This window comes from Oncorhynchus keta, chromosome 25 (assembly GCF_023373465.1).
Source record: "Oncorhynchus keta strain PuntledgeMale-10-30-2019 chromosome 25, Oket_V2, whole genome shotgun sequence".
Taxonomy (NCBI): Eukaryota; Metazoa; Chordata; class Actinopteri; order Salmoniformes; family Salmonidae; genus Oncorhynchus; species Oncorhynchus keta.
Window position 1 is genome coordinate 49,824,315 of NC_068445.1, and position 22,967 is coordinate 49,847,281.

Consider the following 22,967-nt stretch of genomic DNA (forward strand, 5'->3'; position numbering starts at 1 on the left):
TACATGGAGTAGTAGGCTGGCTAACCACTCATATCCGTCTGCATGGAATAGTAGGATACCTAACCACTCACACCAATTTACATAGAATAGTAGGCTGGTTAACCACTCACACCAATCTACATGGAATAGTAGAGTGGTTAAGCACCCACACCCACCTACATGGAATAGTAGGCTGGTTAACCACTCACATCCATGGAATAGTAGGCTGGTTAACCACTCACATCCATCTACATGGAATAATAGGCTGGTTAACCACTCACATCCATCTACATGGAATAATAGGCTGGTTAACCACTCACGTCCATCTACATGGAGTAGTAGTCTGGTTAACCACTCACGTCCATGGAATAGTAGTCTGGTTAACCACTCACGTCCATGGAATAGTAGGCTGGTTAACCACTCACATCCATCTACATGGAATAGTAGGCTGGCTAACCACTCATATCCGTCTGCATGGAATAGTAGGATACCTGACCACTCACACCAATTTACATAGAATAGTCGGCTGGCTAACCATTCATATCCATCTACATGGAGTAGTAGGCTGGCTAACCACTCATATCCATCTACATGGAGTAGTAGGCTGGCTAACCACCCACAACCATCTATATGGAATAGTAGGCTGGCTAACCACTCATATCCATGGAATAGTAGGCTGGTTAACCACTCACATCCATCTACATGGAATAGTAGGATACCTAACCACTCACACCAATCGACATAGAATAGTAGGCTGGCTAACCACTCACATCCATCTACATGGAGTAGTAGGCTGGCTAACCACTCATATCCATCTACATGGAGTAGTAGGCTGGCTAACCACCCACAACCATCTATATGGAATAGTAGGCTGGCTAACCACTCATATCCATGGAATAGTAGGCTGGTTAACCACTCACATCCATCTACATTGAATAGTAGGATACCTAACCACTCACACCAATCTACATGGAATAGTAGGCTGGCTAACCACTCACATCCATCTACATGGAATAGTAGGCTGGTTAACCACTCACACCAATCTACATGGAATAGTAGGCTGGTTAACCACTCACATCCATGGAATAGTAGGCTGGTTAACCACTCACATCCATCTACATGGAATAGTAGGCTGGCTAACCACTCACATCCATCTACATGGAATAGTAGGCTGGTTAACCACTCACACCAATCTACATGGAATAGTAGGCTGGTTAACCACTCACATCCATGGAATAGTAGGCTGGTTAACCACTCACATCCATCTACATGGAATAGTAGGATACCTAACCACTCACACCAATCGACATAGAATAGTAGGCTGGCTAACCACTCACATCCATCTACATGGAGTAGTAGGCTGGCTAACCACTCATATCCATCTACATGGAGTAGTAGGCTGGCTAACCACCCACAACCATCTACATTGAATAGTAGGATACCTAACCACTCACACCAATCGACATAGAATAGTAGGCTGGTTAACCACTCACACCAATCTACATGGAATAGTAGGCTGGTTAACCACTCACATCCATGGAATAGTAGGCTGGTTAACCACTCACATCCATCTACATTGAATAGTAGGATACCTAACCCCTCACACCAATCTACATGGAGTAGTAGGCTGGCTAACCACTCATATCCGTCTACATGGAGTAGTAGGCTGGCTAACCCTCATATCCGTCTACATGGAGTAGTAGGCTGGTTAACCACTCATATCCGTCTACATGGAGTAGTAGGCTGGCTAACCACTCATATCCGTCTACATGGAGTAGTAGGCTGGTTAACCACTCATATCCGTCTACATGGAGTAGTAGGCTGGCTAACCACTCATATCCGTCTACATGGAGTAGTAGGCTGGTTAACCACTCACACCAATCTACATGGAGTAGTAGGCTGGCTAACCACTCACATCCATCTACATTGAATAGTAGGATACCTAACCCCTCACACCAATCTACATGGAGTAGTAGGCTGGCTAACCACTCATATCCGTCTACATGGAGTAGTAGGCTGGCTAACCACTCATATCCGTCTACATGGAGTAGTAGGCTGGCTAACCACTCACATCCATCTACATGGAGTAGTAGGCTGGCTAACCACTCATATCCGTCTGCATGGAATAGTAGGATACCTAACCACTCACACCAATTTACATAGAATAGTAGGCTGGTTAACCACTCACACCAATCTACATGGAATAGTAGGCTGGTTAACACTCACACCCACCTACATGGAATAGTAGGCTGGTTAACCACTCACATCCATCTACATGGAATAGTAGGCTGGCTAACCACTCACACCCACCTACATGGAATAGTAGGCTGGCTAACCACTCACACCAATCTACATGGAATAGTAGGCTGGTTAACCACTCACATCCATGGAATAGTAGGCTGGTTAACCCACTCACATCCATGGAATAGTAGGCTGGTTAACCACTCACATCCATGGAATAGTAGGCTGGCTAACCACTCACATCCATGGAATAGTAGGCTGGTTAACCACTAACCCACCTACATGGAATAGTAGGCTGGTTAACCACTCACAACCACCTACATGGAATAGTAGGCTGATTAACCACTCACATCCATCTACATGGAATAGTAGGATACCTAACCACTCACACCAATCGACATAGAATAGTAGGCTGGCTAACCACTCACATCCATCTACATGGAGTAGTAGGCTGGCTAACCAACCACAACCATCTACATGGAATAGTAGGCTGGCTAACCACTCATATCCATGGAATAGTAGGCTGGCTAACCACTCACATCCATGGAATAGTAGGCTGGTTAACCACTAACCCACCTACATGGAATAGTAGGCTGGTTAACCACTCACATCCATCTACATAGAATAATAGGCTGGTTAACCACTCAGACCAATCTACATGGAATAATAGGCTGGTTAACCACTCACATCTATCTACATGGAATAATAGGCTGGTTAACCACTCACATCCATCTACATGGAATAATAGGCTGGTTAACCACTCACATCCATCTACATGGAATAGTAGGATACCTAACCACTCACACCAATCGACATAGAATAGTAGGCTGGCTAACCACTCATATCCATCTACATGGAGTAGTAGGCTGGCTAACCACCTACAACCATCTACATGGAACAGTAGGCTGGCTAACCACTCACAACCATCTACATGGAGTAGTAGGCTGGTTAACCACTCATATCCATGGAATAGTAGGCTGGTTAACCACTCACATCCATCTACATTGAATAGTAGGATACCTAACCACTCACATCCATCTACATGGAATAGTAGGCTGGCTAACCACTCACACCAATCTACATGGAATAGTAGGCTGGTTAACCACTCACATCCATGGAATAGTAGGCTGGCTAACCACTCATATCCGTCTACATTGAATAGTAGGATACCTAACCACTCACACCAATCTACATGGAGTAGTAGGCTGGCTAACCACTCACATCCATCTACATGGAGTAGTAGGCTGGCTAACCACTCATATCCGTCTGCATGGAATAGTAGGATACCTAACCACTCACACCAATTTACATAGAATAGTAGGCTGGTTAACCACTCACACCAATCTACATGGAATAGTAGGCTGGTTAAGCACTCACACCCACCTACATGGAATAGTAGGCTGGTTAACCACTCACATCCATGGAATAGTAGGCTGGTTAACCACTCACATCCATCTACATGGAATAGTAGGCTGGCTAACCACTCACACCAATCTACATGGAATAGTAGGCTGGCTAACCACTCACACCAATCTACATGGAATAGTAGGCTGGTTAACCACTCACATCCATGGAATAATAGGCTGGTTAACCACTCACATCCATCTACATGGAATAGTAGGCTGGCTAACCACTCACACCAATCTACATGGAATAGTAGGCTGGTTAACCACTCACATCCATCTACATGGAATAGTAGGCTGGTTAACCACTCACATACATGGAATAATAGGCTGGTTAACCACTCACATCCATCTACATGGAATAATAGGCTGGTTAACCACTCACATCCATCTACATTGAATAGTAGGATACCTAACCACTCACACCAATTTACATAGAATAGTCGGCTGGCTAACCACTCATATCCGTCTGCATGGAATAGTAGGATACCTAACCACTCACACCAATTTACATAGAATAGTCGGCTGGCTAACCACTCATATCCGTCTGCATGGAATAATAGGCTGGTTAACCACTCACACCAATCTACATGGAATAATAGGCTGGTTAACCACTCACACCAATCTACATGGAATAATAGGCTGGTTAACCACTCACATCTATCTACATGGAATAATAGGCTGGTTAACCACTCACATCCACCTACATGGAATAGTAGGCTGGTTAACCACTCACGTCCATGGAATAGTAGGCTGGTTAACCACTCACATCCATCTACATGGAATAATAGGCTGGTTAACCACTCACATCCATCTACATGGAATAATAGGCTGGTTAACCACTCACATCCATCTACATGGAATAATAGGCTGGTTAACCACTCACATCCATCTACATGGAATAATAGGCTGGTTAACCACTCACATCCATCTACATGGAATAGTAGGCTGGTTAACCACTCACAACCATCTACATAGAATAGTAGGCTGGCTAACCACTCACATCCATGGAATAGTAGACTGGTTAACAACTCACATCCATGGAATAGTAGACTGGTTAACCACTCACATCCATCTACATGGAATAGTAGGCTGACTAACCACTCACATTCATGGAATAGTAGGCTGGTTAACCACTCACATCAATCTACATGGAATAGTAGGCTGGTTAACCACTCACATCAATCTACATGGAATAGTAGGCTGGTTAACCACTCACATCCATCTACATGGAATAGTAGGCTGGTTAACCACTCACATCCATGGAATAGTAGACTGGTTAACCACTCACATCCATCTACATGGAATAGTAGGCTGACTAACCACTCACATCCATGGAATAGTAGGCTGGTTAACCACTCACATCAATCTACATGGAATAGTAGGCTGGCTAACCACTCACACCCACCTACATGGAATAGTAGGCTGGTTAACCACTCACATCCATGGAATAGTAGACTGGTTAACCACTCACATCCATCTACATGGAATAGTAGGCTGACTAACCACTCACATCCATGGAATAGTAGGCTGACTAACCACTCACATCCATGGAATAGTAGACTGGTTAACCACTCACATCCATGGAATAGTAGGCTGGTTAACCACTCACATCCATGGAATAGTAGGCTGGTTAACCACTCACATCCATGGAATAGTAGGCTGGCTAACCACTCACATCCATGGAATAGTAGGCTGGTTAACCACTCACATCCATGGAATAGTAGACTGGTTAACCACTCACATCCATCTCCATGGAATAGTAGGCTGACTAACCACTCACATCCATGGAATAGTAGGCTGACTAACCACTCACATCCATGGAATAGTAGACTGGTTAACCACTCACATCCATGGAATAGTAGGCTGGTTAACCACTCACATCCATATACATGGAATAGTAGGCTGGTTAACCACCCACAACCATGGAATAGTAGGCTGGTTAACCACTCACATCCATGGAATAGTAGGCTGGTTAACCACTCACATCCATGGAATAGTAGGCTGGTTAACCACTCACATCCATGGAATAGTAGGCTGGCTAACCACTCACATCCATGGAATAGTAGGCTGGTTAACCACTAACCCACCTACATGGAATAGTAGGCTGGTTAACCACTCACAACCACCTACATGGAATAGTAGGCTGGTTAACCACTCACATCCATCTACATGGAATAGTAGGCTGGCTAACCACTCACACCAATCTACATGGAATAGTAGGCTGGTTAACCACTCACATCCATCGAATAGTAGGCTGGTTAACCACTCACATCCATCTACATGGAATAGTAGGATACCTAACCATTTACATTTACATTACATTTAAGTCATTTAGCAGACGCTCTTATCCAGAGCGACTTACAAATTGGTGCATACACCTTATGACAACCAGTGGAACAGCCACTTGCATCTAATCGACATAGAATAGTAGGCTGGCTAACCACTCACATCCATCTACATGGAGTAGTAGGCTGGCTAACCACTCATATCCATCTACATGGAATAGTAGGCTGGCTAACCACCCACAACCATCTACATGGAATAGTAGGCTGGCTAACCACTCATATCAATCTACATGGAATAGTAGGCTGGCTAACCACCCACAACCATCTACATGGAATAGTAGGCTGGCTAACCACTCACAACCATCTACATGGAGTAGTAGGCTGGTTAACCACCCACAACCATCTACATAGAATAGTAGGCTGGCTAACCACTCATATCCATCTACATGGAGTAGTAGGCTGGTTAACCACCCACAACCATCTACATGGAATAGTAGGCTGGCTAACCACCCACAACCATCTACATGGAATAGTAGGCTGGCTAACCACTCACAACCACCTACATGACAGACTTCTACCATACCTCTAACAGATTCATTATAACATCAGCAGATGACAGGTGAGTGATGCAGACTACTCTGCTTCATTAACTATTCATCTGTAGTTTTACACAAACAAACACACACACACCACAGCACACACACACACACACACCTGATATGCCAGGATAGTGGGTTCAATTACCGGTTCAATTCTCGGCACCATCCACACGTAAAAAATGATGGGCGCAAGAATGTAAGTCACTTTGGTTAAAAGTGTATACTGTACATACACGCACTACCGTTCAAAAGTTTGGGGTCACTTAGAAATGTCCTTGTTTTTGAAAGAAAATCACATTTTTTTGTCCATTAAAATAACATCAAAGTGATCAGAAATACAGTGTAGACATTGTTAATGTTGTAAATGACTATTGTAGCTGGAAACGGCAGATTTTTTATGGAATAACTACATAGGCGTATAGAGGCCCATTATCAACAACCATCACTCCTGTGTTCCAATGGCACGTTGTGTTAGCTAATCAGAGTTTATAATTTTAAAAGGCTAATTGATCATTAGAAAACCCTTTATGTTAATTAATTATGTTAGCACAGCTGAAAACTGTTGTCCTTAAAGAAGCAATAAAACTGGCCCTTTTTTTTTTAGAATAGATGAGTATCTGGAACATCAGCATTTCTGGGTTCGATTACAGGCCAGAAACAAAGAACTACTTCTGAAACCCGTCAGTCTATTCTTGTTCTGAGAAATGAAGGCGAGAGAAAGTAGCCATATCTGTCCAGTGTGTTATTTTCCCCATCTTAATATTTTCTTTTTATTGGCCAGTCTGAGGTATGTTTTTTTCTTTGCAACTCTGCCTAGGCCAGCATCCCAGAGTTGCCTTTTCGCTGTTGACATTGAGACAAGTGTTTTGCGGGTACTATTTAATGAAGCTGCCAGTTGCGGACTTGTGAGGCGTCTGTTTCTCAAACTAGACAATAATGTACTTGTCCTCTTTCTCAGTTGTGCACCGGGGCCTCCCACTCCTCTTTCTATTCTGGATAGAACGAGTTTGCGCTGTTCTGTGAAGGGAATAGTACACAACGTTGTACGAGATCTTCAGTTTCTTGGCACTTTCTCACATGTAATAGCCTTCATTTCTCAGAACAAGAATAGATTGACGAGTTTCAGATGAAAGTTCTTTGTTTCTGGCCATTTTGAGCCTGTAATTGAACCCACAAATGCTGATGCTCCAGATACTCAACTGGTCTAAACAAGGCCAGTTGTATTGCTTCCTTAATCAGGAAAACAGTTTTCAGCTGTGCTAAGATAATTGCAAAAGGGTTTTCTAATGATTAATTAGAATTTTTAAATTATAAACTTGGATAAGCTAATACAACACGCCATTGGAACACAGGAGTGATGGTTGCTGATAATGGGCCTCTGTACGCCTATGTAGATATTTGTTTCCAGCTACAATAGTCATTTACAACATTAACAATGTCTACACTGTATTTCTGATCAATTTGATGTTATTTTAATGGACAAAACATTTGAACATTTGCTTTTCTTTCAAAAACATGGAAATTGCTAAGTAAACCCAAACTTTTGAATGGTAGTATATATATATATATATATATATATATATATATATATATATATATATATATATATATATATATATATATATCACACACAAGCATAAACACAGCTTACCTTCCAGTTGGTAGTCCAGTGAGATGTCAGAGGGGGCCTGTAGAACAGCAGATCTCCTGTAGACAACATGGACTCTGCCCTGGTCCTCATGTTCCTGAGTCCCTCTCTCCAATGGCTCAATGAAGTACTCATCTGAGTCTGTCCGGATCATACCAGCCTGAAGAGAGAGCGGGAAAAGAGTCAGAGAGAATCTATATATGACCAAATGGGTGATTCTTCAGAAGTGATGCAAAATGGGAATGGAAATGAAAGGGATACCTAGTCATTTGCACAACTGAATGCATTCAACTGAAAATGTTAACGCATTTAACACAACCCCTTTGAATCAGAGCGGTGTGGGAGGCTGCCTTAATCAATGTCAATGTCATCGGCGCCCGGGGAGCAGTTGTTGTTGTTGGGGGTTAACTGTATTGCTTAAGTGAAGAACGGCAGATTTTTCCACCTTGCCAGCTCAGGGATTTGAAGCAGCGACCTTTTACTGAAACAACGCTCTTGAAAGTACTAGGCAACCACAATTGCAGTCCCACCTCACATCATGATTTGTTCAATCCAAGCACATTGTTAAATTATTATAGTACAAATTCATTGAGCCCTTATTTTCTATGGTAGAGTAAGTCAGGGCGTGACTGGGGGGTTTTCTAGTTATTATTTTCTATGTGGGGTTCTAGTTTAGTTTTTCTATGTTGGTGTTTGGTATGATTCCCAATTAGAGGCAGCTGGTAATCGTTGTAATCATATTTAAGTAGCATGTTACACCTCTTTGTTACAGTTCGTTGTTTGTTTCATTCTTTCTTTGTTTTGTGCGTTTTCAAATAAATATTATGTGGAAACCATATCGCGCTGCAGTTTGGTCCAATAATTATTTCAGCGAACGTGACATACACCTACTTCTATTGCGAGGTGGCTGTCCCAAAACCTGACAGCATATACACACTCACTCACACACACACACTTCAATAGACACTCCCACACAAATTCACATACACTACATACGCACACACTTTTACACTCATCATCTGCTGCTGCTACTGAGTTCTTTATTTTACTCTTATTATTATCTATACTGATGACTAGTCACTTTACCCTGCCTTTATGTACATATATACCTCAAATACCTTATTATTATCTATTCTGACGCCTAGTGACTTTACCCTGCCTTCATATACAGTGGGGCAAAAAAGGATTTAGTCAGCCACCAATGGTGCAAGTTCTCCCACTTAAAAAGATGAGAGGCCTGTAATTTTCAGCATAGGTACACTTCAACTATGACAGACAAAATGAGAAAAAAAATCCAGAAAATCACATTGTAGGATTTTTAATTAATTAATTTGCAAATTATGGTGGAAAATAAGTATTTGGTCAATAACAAAAGTTTCTCAATACTTTGTCATTGCCAACAAAGGGTATATAACAGAGGTCAAATGTTTTCTGTAAGTCTTCACACACTGTTGCTGGTATTTTGGACCATTCCTCCATGCAGATCTCCTCTAGAGCAGTGATGTTTTGGGGCTGTTGCTGGGCAACACAAACGTTCAACTCCCTCCAAAGATTTTCTATGGGGTTGAGATCTGGAGACTGGCTAGGCCACTACAGGACCTTGAAATGCTTCTTACGAAGCCACTCCTTCGTTGCCCGGGCGGTGTGTTTGGGATCATTGTCATGCTGAAAGACCCAGCCACGTTTCATCTTCAATGCCCTTGCTGATGGAAGGAGGTTTTCACTCAAAATCTCACGATACATGGCCCCATTCATTCTTTCCTTTACACGGATCAGTTGTCCTGGTCCCTTTGCAGAAATACAGCCCCAAAGCATGATGTTTCCAACCCCATGCTTCACAGTAGGTATGGTGTTCTTTGGATGTAACTCAGCATTCTTTGTCCTCCAAACACGACGAGTTGAGTTTTTAACAAAAGGTTTTATTTTGGTTTCATCTGACCATATGACATTCTCCCAATCTTCTTCTGGATCATCCAAATGCTCTCCAGCAAACTTTAGACGGGCCTGGACATGTACTGGCTTAAGCAGGGGGACACACGTCTGGCATTGCAGGATTTGAGTCCCTGGCGGCGTAGTGTGTTACTGATAGTAGGCTTTGTTACTTTGGTCCCAGCTCTCTGCAGGTCATTCACTTGTGATCATTTTGATCTTGCGTGGAGCCCCAGATCGAGGGAGATTATCAGTGGTCTTGTATGTCTTCCATTTCCTAATAATTGCTCCCACAGTTGATTTCTTCGAACCAAGCTGCTTACCTATTGCAGATTCAGTCTTCCCAGCCTGGTACAGGTCTACAATTTTGTTTCTGGTATCCTTTGACAGCTCTTTGGTCTTGGCCATAGTGGAGTTTGGAGTGTGACTGTTTGAGGTTGTGGACAGGTGTCTTTTATACGAATAACAAGTTCAAACAGGTGCCATTAATACAGGTAATGAGTGGAGGACAGAGGAGCCTCTTAAAGAAGAAGTTACAGGTCTGTGAGAGCCAGAAATCTTGCTTGTTTGTAGGTGACCAAATACTTATTTTCCACCATAATTTGCAAATAAATTCATTACAATGTGATTTTCTGGATTTTTTTCTAATTTTGTCTGTCATATTTACCTCAAGTGTACCTATGATGAAAATTACAGGCCTCTCTCTCAATTGGTGGCTGACTAAATACTTTTTTGCCCCACTGTACATATCTACCTCAAATACCTTATTATTATCTATCCTGACGCCTAGTCACTTTACCCTGCCTTCATGTATTTACCCTGCCTGCATGTACATATCTACCTCAAATACCTTATTATTATCTATCCTGGTGCAATGTCACTTTTCCCTGCTTTCATGTACGTACACTACATGACCATAAGTATGTGGACACCTGCTCATCCAACATCCCATTCCAAAATCATGGGCATTAACAAGGAGCTGTTCCCCACTTTGCTGCCATAATAGCCTCCACTCTTCTGGGAAGGCTTTCCACTAGTTGTTGGAACATTGCTGCTATAACAGCCTCCACTCTTCTGGGAAGGCTTTCCACTAGTTGTTGGAACATTGCTGCCATAATAGCCTCCACTCTTCTGGGAAGGCTTTCCACTAGTTGTTGGAACATTGCTGCTATAACAGTCTCCACTCTTCTGGGAAGGCTTTCCACTAGTTGTTGGAACATTGCTGCTATAACAGCCTCCACTCTTCTGGGAAGGCTTTCCACTAGTTGTTGGAACATTGCTGCCATAATAGCCTCCACTCTTCTGGGAAGGCTTTCCACTAGTTGTTGGAACATTGCTGCGTGGACTTGCTTCCATTCAGCCACAAGAGCATTAGTGAGGGGTGATTAGCACTGGTGTTGGGTGATTAGGCCTGGCTCGCAGTTGGAATTCCAATTCATCCCAAAATTGTTAGATGGGGTTGAGGTCAGGGTTCTGTGCAGGCCAGTCAAGTTCTTCCACACGGATCTCAACAAACCATTTCTGTATGGACCTCGCTTTGTGCATGGGGGAATTGCCATGCTGAAACAGGAAAGAGCCTTCCCCAAACTGTGGCCAAAAAGTTGGAAACACAGAATCGTCTAGAATGTCATTGTATGCTGTAGCGCTAAGATTTCCCTCCACTGGAACTAAGGGGCCTAGCCTGAACCATGAAAAACAGCCCCAGACCATTATTCCTCCTTCAAACATTGCAGCTGGCACTATGCATTGGGGCAGGTAGCGTTCTCCTGATTTCCACCAAACCCAAATGCGTCCATCGGACTGCCAGATGGCGCCGGAAGGGATGGCTGCCGTTTAAAGGGCTCCTAACCAACTGTGCTATTTTGTTCATTTTTTTCACATTGTTTGTAACTTACTTTTTTACTTATATTGTACATAATGTTTCTGCAACTGTTTCTTATGACCGAAAATAACTTCTGGACATCAGAACAGCGATTACTCACCTCGAACTGGACAAAGATTTTTTCTTTAACAAGTCCGACGCAAAGGATATACTGCTTTCTCGGGAACGGGCCAGATCCCCGTCATTTGCATGTAGAAAAGACGGAGAAAAAGGGGGTGAAGGTCAGGCTGCCTTCTGAGAATTCGTAGGTGAGTAAACCTCCACTACCATCGGTTCTATTGGCCAACGTGCAATCATTTTGCTTGCAAGCAAAAACAGAAGCAGGAAGTACCAGTGACTCACTCAATACGGAAATGGTCAGATGATGTCTACGCTACAGGACTGTTTTGCTAGCACATACTTGAATATGTTCCGGAATTCATCCAATGGCATTGAGGAGTACACCACCCAACCAGAAGCCATGGATTACAGGCAACATCCACATCGAGATAAAGGTTAGAGCTGCCGCTTTCAAGGAGCAGGACATAAGAAATCCCTTAACGCCCTCAGACGAACCATCAAACAGGCAAAGCGGCAATACAGGATTAAGATTGCATCCTACTGCACCGGCCCTGACGCTCGTCGGTTGTGGCAGAGCTCGAAAACTATTACAGACTACAATGGGAAACCCAGCCGCGAGCTGCCCAGGGAGTGGTCTGAGTCGGGAAGGGAAAAGTGAAAACGTGTTATTGGTAGAGACATTTAGCACTATTTCTTATTGGTCTATTCACTAATTTACCTTATGGGGATTTCACCAGGCAGGCCAAAACTCCATTCTACCAAAACAGGCTGACATTTCAGGCAGTCTTTTCAAACAGCTCTTATGCTAAAAGGGCATTATCATCTGTGAAATCAGGTAACAGAGGTGTGGTCTTAAAGGGTAATGGAAACACTAGGATTTAGAACGCCAGCTAACTGTAATTGTAAATCGCCATATTGGCTTTGTTGCATCACTGACAGGAGAGAACATTTTGGAACTCCCAAAAATGGCTGAATTTACAGAGTAGCTCCGAGTCTGAGAATGAGTTTACAGAGAATGAAATAATATTAGTTAGGGAGGCAATAAACCTACTGAAGCCGTTCATGTTCAAGCCGATCCTTGCCCCAGATCAAAGAGTCCTAGGAGCAGTAACAACAGACATGCTGCCTGAAACACCTCAGCTAGAGGTTCAGCGTAGCTAAACACAAACTGGTGTTAGTGGGGATGCTGTCAGATTTTTTACATTTCTTATCTTTATTTAACTAGGCAAGTCAGTTAAGAACAAATTCTTATTTACAATGACGGCCTACCCTGGCCAAATCCTAAACAACGCTGGTCCAATTGTGCACCGCCCTATGGGACTCCTAATCACAGTCGGTTGTGATACAGACTGGAATCGTACCAGGGTCTGTAGTGACGCCTCTATCACAGATGCAGTGCCTTTGACCGCTGCGCCACTCAGGAGCCCCTCAATACAGGCTGGCAGATAATGGCAGCATCATGATTCATGAAATCTCATTCTAACCAATAATGGGGCATGCTCATTATAAATACATTGTGATTTAGTTTCAGTATCAGACTAACTTTTCTTATGAATTTATTTGCAGAGCATACAGGCTGGCAGTTTATCGCCAGTTCACCCTGTGGGCACAAGGGAGAATTAGACGAGGAGTACGGCATGTCATCCCTGCATGTGTCGTCTCTTCCATAAAGTGTGCATACCCAGAAGCAAAGGCATTCACATAGGGTTTGAGTTTGAATAAAACAGTTCACTTTAGTAAATCGAGCCTGATGTCATTCTTTTCAAGACATAGACCTAATGACTGCACCTTATGTATAACAACAGGTTCAAGTGTAACCAGATAAACTTGCTTTGCTACTTTCAACATGCACTAAACCTGTGTCCCTGTTGCTAAAGTAGTGACTTCAATTAACTTTGGTTGCTATCCTTGGAAAGGAATGGTAACTACATTGGACAGCTAGTTGGCAGAATCAAAGTAGAATTTAATAATATAGACAAGTGGAAACAGATCATAGAAACAGGATTACAATTTTGATATCATGGATGGTCAGTCCTTGTATCTATAGCTCTGTCTATGAATTTGAGAGTGGTTACATTTCTCCAGCCCCATCCCTCAGCTTTTACTGAAAGAGGAGCAATTGTTTCTACTGCTGATTGCCACTTTAAGAAGTTAAGATGCAGACAAATTACATACCAAAATACGTTACAGATACTATATCGCCAAACCCACTGGCTCCAGAACATCTAGAAGTATTTGCTAGGTAAAGCTCCACCTTATCTCAGCTCACTGGTCACAATAGCAGCACCCACCCGTTGCACGCGCTCCTGCAGGTATATTTGACTGGTCACCCCCAAAGCCAATTCCTCCTTTAGCTGCCTTTCCTTCCAGGAAAGCTGCCAATGACTGGAACAAACTGCAAAAATCACTGAAGCTGGAGACTCATATCTCCCTCACTAACTTTAAGCACCAGCTGTCAGAGCAGCTCACAGATCACTGCACCTGTATATAGCCCATCTGTGAATTGCCCATCCAACTACCTCATCCCCATGCTGTTATTTATTTTATTTAGCTCCATTGCACCCCAGTATCTCTACTTGCACATTCATCTTCTGCACATCTATCACTCCAGTGTTTAATTGCTATATTGTAATTATTTCGCCACTATTGTCTATTTATTGCCTTACCTCCATTATCCTACCTCATTTGCACACAATGTATATAGACTTTTTCAATTTTATTATTGACTGTATGTTTGTTTATTCCATGTGTAACTGTGTTGTTGTTTGTTTTGCACTGCTTTGCTTTATCTTGGCCAGGTCACAGTTGTTAATGAGAACTTGTTCTCAACTAGCCTACCTGTTAAATAAAGAAAAAATATATACAGCTGAAGTCGGAAATGTACATACACCTTAGTCAAATACATTTAAACCGTTTTTCACAATTCCTGACATTTAATTCTAGTTCAAATTCCCTGTCTTAAATCAGTTAGAATCACCACTTTACTTTAAGAATGTGAAATGTCAGAATAATAGTAGAGAGAATGATTTATTTCAGCTTTTATTTATTTCATCACATTCCCAGTTGGTCAGAAGTTTACATACACTCAATTAGTATTTGGTAGCATTGCCTTTAAATTGTTTAACTTGGGTCAAATATTTCGGGTAACTTTCCACAAGCTTCCCAAAATAAGTTTGATGAATTTTGGCCCATTCCTCCTGACAGAGCTGGTGCAACTGAGTCAGGTTTGTAGGGCTCCTTGCTCGCACACACATTTTTCAGTTCTGCCCACAAATGTTCTATAGGATAGTGGTCAGGGCTTTGTGATGTCCACTCCAATACCTTGACTTTGTTGTCCTTAAGCCATTTTGTCACAACTTTGGAACTATACTTGGGGTCATTGTCCATTTGGAAGACCCATTTAAGACCAAGCATTAACTGATGTCTTGAGATGTTGCTTCAAAATATCCACATAATTGTCCTTCCTCATGACGCAATCTATTTTGTGAAGTCCACCAGTCCCTCCTACAGCAAAGCACCCCCACAACATGATGCTGCCACCCCTGTGCTTCCCAGTTGGGATGGTGTTCTTCGGCTTGCAAACCCCACCTTTTTCCTCCAAACATAACGATGGTCATTATGGCCAAACAGTTCTATTTTTGTTTCATCAGACCAGAGGACATTTTTCCAAAAATGTCTATGTGGACATCTTGCTTTCTCTATTTGATGACAAATACTGACAGCAGGCCTACATAGTATTTTTCTCAGCACATACGATGCATATGCTGTTGCCTGAGGTCCATATCAGCAACTTGATATGCTAAATGTGACCCGATTCAAGAAACTGGGCATATATCACGACATCACACAAGGGCTGTTTGAACTTAACTGTGGTGTTGGGAGGTATTGGTGGGACTGAGATGTACTGTGGTGTTGGGAGGTATTGGTGGGACTGAGATGTACTGTGGTGTTGGGAGGTATTGGTGGGACTGAGATGTACTGTGGTGTTGGGAGGTATTGGTGGGACTGTGATGTACTGTGGTGTTGGGAGGTATTGGTGGGACTGTGATGTACTGTGGTGTTGGGAGGTATTGGTGGGACTGTGATGTACTGTGGTGTTGGGAGGTATTGGTGGGACTGTGATGTACTGTGGTGTTGGGAGGTATTGGTGGGACTGTGATGTACTGTGGTGTTGGGAGGTATTGGTGGGACTGTGATGTACTGTGGTGTTGGGAGGTATTGGTGGGACTGTGATGTACTGTGGTGTTGGGAGGTATTGGTGGGACTGTGATGTACTGTGGTGTTGGGAGGTATTGGTGGGACTGTGATGTACTGTGGTGTTGGGAGGTATTGGTGGGACTGTGATGTACTGTGGTGTTGGGAGGTATTGGTGGGACTGTGATGTACTGTGGTGTTGGGAGGTATTGGTGGGACTGTGATGTACTGTGGTGTTGGGAGGTATTGGTGGGACTGTGATGTACTGTGGTGTTGGGAGGTATTGGTGGGACTGTGATGTACTGTGGTGTTGGGAGGTATTGGTGGGACTGTGATGTACTGTGGTGTTGGGAGGTATTGGTGGGACTGTGATGTACTGTGGTGTTGGGAGGTATTGGTGGGACTGTGATGTACTGTGGTGTTGGGAGGTATTGGTGGGACTGTGATGTACTGTGGTGTTGGGAGGTATTGGTGGGACTGTGATGTACTGTGGTGTTGGGAGGTATTGGTGGGACTGTGATGTACTGTGGTGTTGGGCTGGTGGGACTGGGAGGTATTGGTGGGACTGTGATGTACTGTGGTGTTGGGAGGTATTGGTGGGACTGTGATGTACTGTGGTGTTGGGAGGTATTGGTGGGACTGTGATGTACTGTGGTGTTGGGAGGTATTGGTGGGACTGTGATGTACTGTGGTGTTGGGAGGTATTGGTGGGACTGTGATGTACTGTGGTGTTGGGAGGTATTGGTGGGACTGTGATGTACTGTGGTGTTGGGAGGTATTGGTGGGACTGTGATGTACTGTGGTGTTGGGAGGTATTGGTGGGACTGTGATGTACTGTGGTGTTGGGAGGTATTGGTGGGACTGTGATGTACTGTGGTGTTGGGAGGTATTGGTGGGACTGTGATGTACTGTGGTGTTGGGAGGTATTGGTGGGACTGTGATGTACTGTGGTGTTGGGAGGTATTGGTGGGACTGTGATGTACTGTGGTGTTGGGAGGTATTGGTGGGACTGTGATGTACTGTGGTGTTGGGAGGTATTGGTGGGACTGTGATGTACTGTGGTGTTGGGAGGTATTGGTGGGACTGTGATGTACTGTGGTGTTGGGAGGTATTGGTGGGACTGTGATGTACTGTGGTGTTGGGAGGTATTGGTGGGACTGTGATGTACTGTGGTGTTGGGAGGTATTGGTGGGACTGTGATGTACTGTGGTGTTGGGAGGTATTGGTGGGACTGTGATGTACTGTGGTGTTGGGAGGTATTGGTGGGACTGTGATGTACTGTGGTGTTGGGAGGTATTGGTGGGACTGTGATGTACTGTGGTGTTGGGAGGTATTGGTGGGACTGTGATGTACTGTGGTGTTGGGAGGTATTGGTGGGACTGTGATGTACTGTGGTGTTGGGAGGTATTGGTGGGACTGTGATGTACTGTGGTGTTGGGAGGTATTGGTGGGACTGTGATGTACTGTGGTGTTGGGAGGTATTGGTGGGACTGTGATGTACTGTGGTGTTGGGAGGTATTGGTGGGACTGTGATGTACTGTGGTGTTGGGAGGTATTGGTGGGACTGTGATGTACTGTGGTGTTGGGAGGTATTGGTGGGACTGTGATGTACTGTGGTGTTGGGAGGTATTGGTGGGACTGTGATGTACTGTGGTGTTGGGAGGTATTGGTGGGACTGTGATGTACTGTGGTGTTGGGAGGTATTGGTGGGACTGTGATGTACTGTGGTGTTGGGAGGTATTGGTGGGACTGTGATGTACTGTGGTGTTGGGAGGTATTGGTGGGACTGTGATGTACTGTGGTGTTGGGAGGTATTGGTGGGACTGTGATGTACTGTGGTGTTGGGAGGTATTGGTGGGACTGTGATGTACTGTGGTGTTGGGAGGTATTGGTGGGACTGTGATGTACTGTGGTGTTGGGAGGTATTGGTGGGACTGTGATGTACTGTGGTGTTGGGAGGTATTGGTGGGACTGTGATGTACTGTGGTGTTGGGAGGTATTGGTGGGACTGTGATGTACTGTGGTGTTGGGAGGTATTGGTGGGACTGTGATGTACTGTGGTGTTGGGAGGTATTGGTGGGACTGTGATGTACTGTGGTGTTGGGAGGTATTGGTGGGACTGTGATGTACTGTGGTGTTGGGAGGTATTGGTGGGACTGTGATGTACTGTGGTGTTGGGAGGTATTGGTGGGACTGTGATGTACTGTGGTGTTGGGAGGTATTGGTGGGACTGTGATGTACTGTGGTGTTGGGAGGTATTGGTGGGACTGTGATGTACTGTGGTGTTGGGAGGTATTGGTGGGACTGTGATGTACTGTGGTGTTGGGAGGTATTGGTGGGACTGTGATGTACTGTGGTGTTGGGAGGTATTGGTGGGACTGTGATGTACTGTGGTGTTGGGAGGTATTGGTGGGACTGTGATGTACTGTGGTGTTGGGAGGTATTGGTGGGACTGTGATGTACTGTGGTGTTGGGAGGTATTGGTGGGACTGTGATGTACTGTGGTGTTGGGAGGTATTGGTGGGACTGTGATGTACTGTGGTGTTGGGAGGTATTGGTGGGACTGTGATGTACTGTGGTGTTGGGAGGTATTGGTGGGACTGTGATGTACTGTGGTGTTGGGAGGTATTGGTGGGACTGTGATGTACTGTGGTGTTGGGAGGTATTGGTGGGACTGTGATGTACTGTGGTGTTGGGAGGTATTGGTGGGACTGTGATGTACTGTGGTGTTGGGAGGTATTGGTGGGACTGTGATGTACTGTGGTGTTGGGAGGTATTGGTGGGACTGTGATGTACTGTGGTGTTGGGAGGTATTGGTGGGACTGTGATGTACTGTGGTGTTGGGAGGTATTGGTGGGACTGTGATGTACTGTGGTGTTGGGAGGTATTGGTGGGACTGTGATGTACTGTGGTGTTGGGAGGTATTGGTGGGACTGTGATGTACTGTGGTGTTGGGAGGTATTGGTGGGACTGTGATGTACTGTGGTGTTGGGAGGTATTGGTGGGACTGTGATGTACTGTGGTGTTGGGAGGTATTGGTGGGACTGTGATGTACTGTGGTGTTGGGAGGTATTGGTGGGACTGTGATGTACTGTGGTGTTGGGAGGTATTGGTGGGACTGTGATGTACTGTGGTGTTGGGAGGTATTGGTGGTATAGGACTGGGTCTGATGTAAAGGCCTGGGTCTGAGGTATAGGACTGGTTGTAGAGGGTGGGTCTGAGGGAGAGAGGTGTCGGTCAAGCAGACCGCACCTCCCTGCCAAAACAAACAGCCTGCTGGACTGAAGCGGTCCCGTTCTCTGAGACGGCCTCTCCAGTCTCCACTTCAGAACTTGCTTTATTAAAAAAAAAAATCCTGCCACTTTTAAAAAGCCTGGATTCAGACAGGACACTGCCACCTTTCATCGGGTGTGTTGTTTAAAGGTGTATTTAGTTTAGAAATGTGTGCAAACCTTCGTCATCATTACTTGCCATTTTTATCCTTAAAAAGGAACTTTAAAGAACAACGGCAAACATCTTCAGATTTGAAAAAACTAAAAAGAGGTAGAAGTGAAAGTCACCTGTCGGCGGAGAAAAAAATTATATCTGTATTTCTGGGCGGGAAAATACAATAAAGATCAAGAAAATATTTCACAAACGTACTTAGAAAACTGACCATATTAGAGGACTCCTACATAGGAGTTGTAGCTTGGGGAGCATATCACAGGAGCAAGGGAAAATATGTTCTCTTCACACAAGAGCTCAGCAGATATCATGTCTTCTCTCCTGAACTACAGATGGCTCTCTAAACTCTCTACCTCACTCTGTTAATGAAATACAATAACTGGCAGAACTATCCTGAAGGGAATATTCTGGAAAGATGTTGAGACCATGAGTAGGAGTCAGTAGTAGTAGGCAGGAGGTCAGTAGGTGGTAGTAGTAGTAGGTAGGAGGTAATTAGGTGGTAGTAGTAGTAGGCAGGAGGTCAGTAGGTGGTAGTAGTAGTAGGCAGGAGGTCAGTAGGTGGTAGTAGGAGTAGGCAGGAGGTCAGTAGGTGGTAGTAGTAGTAGGCAGGAGGTCCGTCGGAGTCAGTAGGTAGTAGTAGTAGGCAGGAGGTCCGTCGGAGTCAGTAGGTAGTAGTAGTAGTAGGCAGGAGGTCAGTAGGTGGTAGTAGTAGTAGGCAGGAGGTCAGTAGGTGGTAGTAGTAGTAGGCAGGAGGTCAGTAGGTGGTAGTAGTAGTAGGCAGGAGGTCAGTAGGTGGTAGTAGTAGGCAGGAGGTTAAACGGTAGAAGTAGTAGTAGGTAGGAGGTCAGTATAAGTCATAAGGTAGTAGTAGTAGGCAGGAGGTCATAAGGTAGTAGTAGTAGGCAGGAGGTCCGTAGGTAGTAGTAGGCAGGAGGTCCGTAGGTAGTAGTAGTAGGCAGGAGGTCCGTAGGTAGTAGTAGTAGGCACAGGAGGTCCGTAGGTAGTAGTAGTAGGCACATGAGGTCTGTAGGTAGTAGTAGTAGGCAGGAGGTCCGTAGGTAGTAGTAGTAGGCAGGAGGTCCGTAGGTGGTAGTAGTAGGCAGGAGTCAGTAGGTAGTAGTAGTAGGCAGGAGTCAGTAGGTAGTAGTAGTAGGCAGGAGGTCAGTAGGTAGTAGTAGTAGGCAGGAGTCAGTAGGTAGTAGTAGTAGGCAGGATTCAGTAGTAGGCAGGAGGTCAGTAGGTGGTAGTAGTAGTAGGCAGGAGGTCAGTAGGTGGTAGTAGTAGGCAGGAGGTTAAACGGTAGAAGTAGTAGTAGGTAGGAGGTCAGTATAAGTCATAAGGTAGTAGTAGTAGGCAGGAGGTCATAAGGTAGTAGTAGTAGGCAGGAGGTCCGTAGGTGGTAGTAGTAGGCAGGAGTCAGTAGGTAGTAGTAGTAGGCAGTAGTAGTAGGCAGGAGGTCAGTAGGTAGTAGTAATAGGCAGGAGTCAGTAGGTAGTAGTAGTAGGCAGGATTCAGTAGTAGGTAGGAGGTCAGTAGGAGTCATAAGGTAGCAGTAGTAGGCAGGAGGTCAGTAGGAGTCAGTAGGTAGTAGTAGCAGTAGGCAGGAGTCAGGAGTCAGTAGGTAGTAGTAGTAGGCAGGAGTCAGTAGGTAGTAGTAGTAGGCAGGAGGTCAGTAGGTAGGAGGTCAGTAGGTAGTAGTAGTAGGCAGGAGGTCAGTAGGTAGTAGTAGTAGGCAGGAGTCAGTAGGTAGTAGTAGTAGGCAGGAGGTCGGTAGGTAGTAGTAGTAGGCAGGAGTCAGTAGGTAGTAGTAGTCGGCAGGAGTCAGTAGGTAGTAGTAGTAGGCAGGAAAACATAGTACCATGGGTTACTGAAAATAACAGAGGAAATATACTACCATGGGTTACTGAAAATAACAGAGGAAATATACTACCATGGGTTTACTACCATGGGTTACTGAAAATAACAGAGGAAATATACTACCATGGGTTACTGAAAATAACAGAAGAAATATACTACCATGGGTTACTGAAAATAACAGAGGAAATATACTACCATGGGTTACTGAAAATAACAGAAGAAATATACTACCATGGGTTACTGAAAATAACAGAGGAAATATACTACCATGGGTTGCTGAAAATAACAGAGGAAATATACTACCATGGGTTGCTGAAAATAACAGAGGAAATATACTACCATGGGTTACTGAAAATAACAGAGGAAATATACTGCCATGGGTTTACTACCATGGGTTACTGAAAATAACAGAGGAAATATACTACCATGGGTTACTGAAAATAACAGAAGAAATGTACTACCATGGGTTACTGAAAATAACAGAAGAAATATACTACCATGGGTTACTGAAAATAACAGAAGAAATATACTACCATGGTTACTGAAAATAACAGAGGAAATATACTACCATGGGTTACTGAAAATAACAGAAGAAATATACTACCATGGGTTACTGAAAATAACAGAGGAAATATACTACCATGGGTTACTGAAAATAACAGAAGAAATATACTACCATGGGTTACTGAAAATAACAGGGAAATATACTACCATGGGTTACTGAAAATAACAGAGGAAATATACTACCATGGGTTACTGAAAATAACAGAGGAAATATACTACCATGGGTTACTGAAAATAACAGAGGAAATATACTACCATGGGTTACTGAAAATAACAGAGGAAATATACTACCATGGGTTACTGAAAATAACAGAGGAAATATACTACCATGGGTTACTGAAAATAACAGAGGAAATATACTACCATGGGTTACTGAAAATAACAGAGGAAATATACTACCATGGGTTACTGAAAATAACAGAGGAAATATACTACCATGGGTTACTGAAAATAACAGAGGGAAAACATACTACCATGGGTTACTGAAAATAACACAGGGAAAACATAGTACCATGGGTTACTGAAAATAACAGAAGAAATATACTACCATGGGTTACTGAAAATAACAGAGGAAATATACTACCATGGGTTACTGAAAATAACAGAGGAAATATACTACCATGGGTTACTGAAAATAACAGAGGAAATATACTACCATGGGTTACTGAAAATAACAGAGGAAATATACTACCATGGGTTACTGAAAATAACAGAAGAAATATACTACCATGGGTTACTGAAAATAACAGAAGAAATATACTACCATGGGTTACTGAAAATAACAGAGGAAATATACTACCATGGGTTACTGAAAATAACACAGGGAAAACATAGTACCATGGGTTACTGAAAATAACAGAAGAAATATACTACCATGGG

The 22,967-nt window shown here is 43.8% G+C and overlaps 1 protein-coding gene across 2 annotated transcripts in view; it reads right to left on the minus strand.

Annotated features, from left to right (window-relative positions):
* The window catches only part of adamts3 (ADAM metallopeptidase with thrombospondin type 1 motif, 3), a 224,615-nt gene that overhangs the window by 171,824 nt on the left and 29,824 nt on the right, over positions 1–22,967 (minus strand). For both annotated transcript variants that reach the window (XM_052479894.1, XM_052479893.1), the window contains exon 4: positions 8,162–8,318. In XM_052479894.1, coding sequence (XP_052335854.1) covers positions 8,162–8,318 — 157 coding nt within the window. The remainder of the gene's footprint in view (positions 1–8,161; positions 8,319–22,967) is intronic.